Raw genomic sequence first — 6283 nt, forward strand, 5'->3', positions numbered from 1 at the left:
CTGTTCACAATGCCAAAAATTCTAGGTATGCCTCTGATGCTGAGAGTGTCCTCACCCAAGGTATGCCTGTTGCCTAGTGGTTAGCTATTAACACAGTATCCCAAGAATTAGGGCATCTGTGGTAGAAACCTCTTAAGCTGAGTGGGGCCTAGAGTCCAGGTTCCCAACTTCCTGAGAGAGTGCTCTAAATCACTAGGTTTATGCAAAAGGTGGACGTCAACCTCATCAATCCCACTGGAGGTGAGCTAGGTACTCTGCTTCTACCGTGTTGGGTGGACAACCCTGAGTCAGGCACCAGGTCCTCTTGTCTAGCTCTTTACTTGCACTCTAAGTACTGGGCCATGTATGCCACTCTGCAGGACCTAGGGACCTAATGCAGGTCACGTGACTCAGAGTCCTTTGTTATAATACATAAAACATGAAATAAACTCCAGAAAACTATGCTATATGATTGCACGGATTTATTTGCATGTATTTTAAACAGGAAACCTTTTATATCTGGATGTCGTGCTTGGCGCACAAAAAACAAGAGAGACTTATACATTTTTAAGACTTTGACATGACTTGACATGAGAAATCTAATGTTCTTGTACCCTCACTGCTACAATGATTCAGGTTTCTCTTGAGGCATAAGGCTATGTTATTCCAAGGTGCTCTCTCTTAAGGGGATGCGCATCGGCCACAAAAGAGAATGTTGTTGGTTCCATTGTGTTTGATAAAGAAGAGGAAGGGGTGATCAGCCCTAAACTCATGAGGAATTGGCAAATTTTTAGGAATTACTACAACCCCTGAACCTGCAGTTGCTTCAGTGCCCTCTTCATTAACATCCACATAAGACTTATGAATGGCTTTGGACACAACCAGGTTAGGTTTTCCTGACATTCCTGATAAATCAGCCTTCAAATGGTCAAACAGATCCAGCATTCCCATAGCCTGCAGAATTTCCCCAAGGTCATAGCTTTCCTCTATCTTGAATTTGGGCAAGTACACATCCACGCTGGCCTTTTTAGCCAAACTGGTCCATTCTTCAAATTTCTTGCAGGTAAGTGCACTTTCAAGCTGTAGGGGCAAAATCCAGAGAATTGGGAACTTATGAGAAAGGTATGTAGCACTACAAAAACAAGAGTGCTGTGAGTGGGCACTATTAGCTGTTGCTGCCATGGCAAAAGTTGATTTATGAAATCATCACAGTGCTCCTAGGTCCCGAATTGCCCACACACCCATTAAAGTTTCCAGTGTACAGGCAGTCTGGGGGTGGGGGCCTCTGCTGTAGCAGTGTTCTCTGGATTCAGGCAGAGAGTTACCATGTTCAGCATGTTTATCATTAATTATATAAACCAATGGATCACTGGTACTAATGGAGCTGATTGAAGAACAGGAGCAGGAAACTTTTTGAAATAACTTTTAATTTTTTCCTGTGCCATGTGAGATGAAAAACAATTTTTTCATTGAACTGTGAAAACTTGCTACCCAGATTAAAGGTTGCTCATAAATAAATAAAAAATGAATTAACGTGTTATTTCTAGACTGTCACTTAAATTTCAAATTTTCAGTATTTTTCTTGAAATTTGAAATTCCATGTAAATTCAATTAATACTTTACCATCTGTTTAGTACAGTGAAAAATAAAATAATTGTATACTAAGAACCAAGTATTGCTTTCACAAACTTTTCTTCACAATTATGCTGTCTTCCATGTGTGTGTGTGTGTGTGTGTGTGTGTGTGTGCGCGCGCGCGCACGTATGTAGAGTTTTCATCTGGACAAAAATCCCACAAAGTGTAACCTCACTAAGGTAGATGGGACTCCAATTAAATTTGAGAGATTAGGTCAGGCTGTCTGTTAAATGGTGGCTTAATGAAATGTGTGCTTCATGTTTCAGGAACTCAATAGAAATATAACCTGTATAGGCTTGTTACTTATTCCACAATAAAGGGGGAAAAAAGATTATGACGCTCTAGTATTTTCTATTACCTACCTGTACTGTCCAGATAATTGAAAACATGCAGAGATTGGTGTATTCACAGGCATGTTTTATAGAGACCTTCACATGGCCTATCAGAAATGGAAGTTTTACCTGTTCCAGGCCTGTGGAGTTATCCCCGATGTCTTTTGGTAGAAGAATGAACATACTCAGTTCTTCTGTCTTGCCATAGGGGAGCTCAAGCACTTGAATCTCAGGTTCCTCTATGATGGCCAGGTTGTATTTGCCATTTTGAAACATCATCTGCACATTCTTGGTCTCGTTCTGTAATAGGAAGGACAGGTGTGAAGAGAATTCCCTCATCCAAAGTCTGGTTACTGGAAACACAGACAGACCAATCTGGCCTGGGATGCATTTCTAACTTGATCATTTGGGCAAGATTTAATACTAAAACTGACAGAGCACCGTCTTGGAAATGGCCCAGGATCACCCTTTCCACAGCCAGTGCCTATTCAAGGGTAGATGCCGTGGTGTAGCTGCACCCTCTTTGCCTGCGCCATGCATGTGCAGTGAACTCTGAGCTCGCTGCCTAGTCAGTGCTGACTGCTGCCACATTTGCAGTGAGCTCATCAGTTGATCAGAGCAAGATCTGGGCCAAGCTGCTGCTGTTGCATTGCTCCAGAGCCCAGGGAGTAAGTACCTCTGTTCACCTTCACCTTACCTCCTCTCTTTTCCAGCCCCTCCCCTTCCCCCCCACCCCGCCCCGCCATTTCCACCCCTGTACCCAGTGAATTCAGCAGCAGAGGAAAGGGGGGGGATGAGTGGCAGTGCTCATACTGTGGTCTCTCGGGCCACGTGAAAGTGGTGGCTCCCACTTGAGTTCATCCCAATCAGCTGGTGTGCTCACGGAGCTCACTACATGAGGGGAGCTGGGACAGAAAGCCAGGCTAACCAGATGGTAAGCTCAGAGCTCACTGCACATCCGAAGCACAACCAAACAGAGGTATGATCTCAGTCTCGGCGCCCCCCCTTGTCCTGCTCCAGGATCTACAGTATATTGACCTCTCTTTCGGTTCTTTGCAGGTAAAGATCATAATGGCCACTAGAAGTTCTCCTTTCCATTCAAAAGAGGGCAAAACTGTTTTGTCCCCATGACATTTTCCCTTACTAATCTTTTATTCCTAAAAAAATTATACTTGACCAATTCCCTGTAATCAACTAAGTCTTCCACGGGAAACTCCCAGAAGAAGTTTCATTGCTGAGGGATGAATGCTGGACTTACCCCCTGCTGCAATCACTGTTACAGTATTAGCAAACTCTCTGTAAGAGTTAACTGAAAGGGTTGCTACACAGTGAATGCAAACTTACCTTTGCTTTTCCTAGAAGAACAATAAGAGCTGGGCTCCTTTCACCTTAGCCCTTGACCATATTGTACCTTGTTCAATCTGAAAGCTGTTTCCTTAGTGTCTTCTTCCTTAAATTTTACCGACCAATTGCCTTTGAAGTAGATAGCATTGACCAGCACCAGAACAGCATCATTACTGATAATGCCAGGAGGGAACAGCTCTTGGATTTTACCTTTAAAAATGATGAATTTGCATGCATTAACATACTTCACCCAGATAATAAACTAGAGCTGATTTGTAATAATTCAGGGGTCACTGATGGTGAAAAAAATCTTGAAGAGAAAATAGATGCGTTTAAAAAATAAAATAAAATCAATGCTAAGCAACTGTGGAACCTCCAAAGGACTTGTCTACAGCTCCTCCCTGCCAAGACCAGGCCAACTGCCAAGAAGCAGATCTGACCACTCACACCTGCCCCATTTGTGTGTAAATCCAATTCATTCAGATCAGTCAGAGGTGGCAGGGGTGCATGGCCCCTGGTACTACTCTCAGGGTCACAGGAAATATCCTGGGAGTGGTGCTGAGGTGTGCACTATTTTCACCTCTCTAGGCCAGTGTTGCTCAGCCTTTACATAAAAGGGCTGTATCTGGTCCATCTGCATCTGGATTCAGCCCATGGTCCCAATTTGGCACCTGAGGCAGGGCCCCATCTGGCAATTCAGAGCAGTGGGGCTGGGGGGTGGGGGGGCTGGCACAGCTTAGCTTAGCCCAGCCCAGCTCAGCCCAGCCCAGCCCCTAGACAGCTGTGTGGGGGACAGGGCTTGGCCCTGCCCCAAACTGGCAGGGAGAAGGGCATGGCCTGGCCCTCCTCCATCCACACTGGGTAGAGGGGAAATGGGGGGGGCATGGTCCCAATTTGCTAGTGCAGGGGGAAGGGGGCATGGCTCTGTCCCTGTTTGGCCATACAGGGTTGTGGACACAGCCTGACCCTGCAGGGAGGAGGGGGCATGGCCTGGCCTCAACCTGGCGGCACAGAGTTGGGGAATGACCGGCCCTCATGCTGGTTATATTGATTGCCACCACACCCCCGCCACCAAATTTCCCTTCCCTTGAGGAGTCCCATGGGCTGGATGCCATGGCTCTCTGGGCTGGATTTGGCCTACAGCCACAGGTTGAGCACCCATCCTCTAGGCCAGCATTTTTCAACCTGTGGGTTGCAACCCAAAATTGGGTTGCAAGAATATATGAGGGGATTGTAAACAAACTTTACAAATGGATCAACAAATTTAAAAATGAACTCTCCTTTAAAGGAAGAAAACATGGGAAACTGTTTTTTTTCCTTGCAGGCTGTTAGAGTTCCAGCCTATGAGGGGCTGCTTGGGACCCCCATTACCCTCGCCCCCTACACACACACACTAGCAGGGTTGGGGCCTGGGGGTAGGGGGCAGTGGGGTCAGGAGCAAGGGACACTGGGTTGGGACTGGCCATTGATGTTTACAAATGGGTCCTGGTACAAAAAAGGTTGAGAACCACTGCTCTAGGCCACCTACTCTGCCTAATTGCCAGGCTTGGCTGGTGGGCAGAACAAGAGCAAATGAGCAGAAAATGTTATTAATCAACTGCCTGTGGCTCTTCCAGGATCCAGCTCAGACATGTCCAAAAATGTCTTGATCCTGTATCCAACTTTCTAATGTTAACAAATATGCAAAGATGTTGTGGAATACCTGGAAGCGAACCTTGTTAGGCTGGGACAAAATGGAAAAAAAAAAATCACCATCAGGCACCCTATCCCTAACTAGATTCCATATTCCTACCTAGTTTTCATACGTGTTCATCCTAAAACTCAGTGGTGTAACTGGGCAGGGGGAGAAGGCACAATAAGGGCAATAGCCCCAGGTACCAACTTAATGGGGCAAAAGAAGGCAGCTGCTGCTGGTCCCAGGCACCCAGCCACATCCCCATGCAGTTGTCCTGTACATACCATTTGTCTGATTTTCCACCCAGGAGTTAATCTTTCCTCTGGTCTCTTCTAGAGCGCTGCTGAAGTCAACAGCTTCCAGCTCAGCGTGGTATAGTGTCTCTGTGCACCTTAAGTATTGCTGGAAAGCAGGAAAGATATATGCGTGTCACTACAATAATTGGGTCTATAACTTCCTGTGTTTAAGATACTTCCCTATTGCACCGGAGCAAGAATGGAATAAGGTGAGACTACAACCTGAGGCTGTGCCAGTGCAAAAAAACCCTTTCTACAGAGACCATTTTAAAGAAAATCTGTTTTAAATACTATTTTTCTAACCACATCTGTTCTTTCTGTGCTGCCAAATCTATTAGTAGCTCTGTTACACTTTTCAAGATGCAGGTCAGAACTATCAGAAAAAATGTGGCAAGGGTTAAACAGGACACACTCGTTATGCCCCTAAACCCATAGTTAGACATCTATCGGGATGCGGGGGGTTCCTACAGGGAGGAAACAGGGAAATAGGAATAAATATGACTATACTACAGGACATCTTTTTTGGAAAATGACCTAACTTTGTTATTTTAAATACATCCCACTATATTTCAGGATATATCAAAATTCTGCAGCATTCATTACTAGCATGGAGACTATTGCAGCTTACCTGAAGGAAGTGAAAATCCTTTGCTCCATACAGCCTGTTGGCAATGCTTAGAGAATAATCGGTGCAAGGTTGGTTGATGGTTGTTAAGAGTGCCTGGAATTGAGAGTGGACTCCTCCAGCTTTTTCACACTGCAAAAACCAAAATAATAGTTTCTTTAGCAAGATGAGCCTTTCATCTGTGAAGCTATATCTGATGTAGGATAGCTACCTCGCCACCAAGAAATGCGCCTGATGCTCCCTGCTAAATTGTAATAGACTCAAAATGCTTTCCTTCAGAAAATTTGATGCTCCACAGCTCCAGTGCGATATACCAGTATAAATATTCCTACAATCTCATCATAACCAACAGTGATTGGTCTGTGACTGCAACTTCCTCTGCATTTATTCTTTCCCT

General features: G+C 45.0%; 1 protein-coding gene across 1 annotated transcript in view; it reads right to left on the minus strand.

Annotated features, from left to right (window-relative positions):
• Positions 1-446: 446 nt before the first annotated feature.
• Positions 447-6283, minus strand: part of LOC102385645 (leukocyte elastase inhibitor-like) — an 8935-nt gene continuing 3098 nt past the window's right edge. Inside the window, exons 3-7 of the mRNA XM_025195211.1 lie at positions 5890-6011; positions 5250-5367; positions 3358-3500; positions 2076-2246; positions 447-1059 (exon numbers count right to left, since the gene is read on the minus strand). Coding sequence (XP_025050996.1) covers positions 661-1059; positions 2076-2246; positions 3358-3500; positions 5250-5367; positions 5890-6011 — 953 coding nt within the window. The 3' untranslated portion in view covers positions 447-660. The remainder of the gene's footprint in view (positions 1060-2075; positions 2247-3357; positions 3501-5249; positions 5368-5889; positions 6012-6283) is intronic.

This window comes from Alligator sinensis, unplaced genomic scaffold (assembly GCF_000455745.1).
Source record: "Alligator sinensis unplaced genomic scaffold, ASM45574v1 scaffold935_1, whole genome shotgun sequence".
NCBI classification, from domain to species: domain Eukaryota; kingdom Metazoa; phylum Chordata; order Crocodylia; family Alligatoridae; genus Alligator; species Alligator sinensis.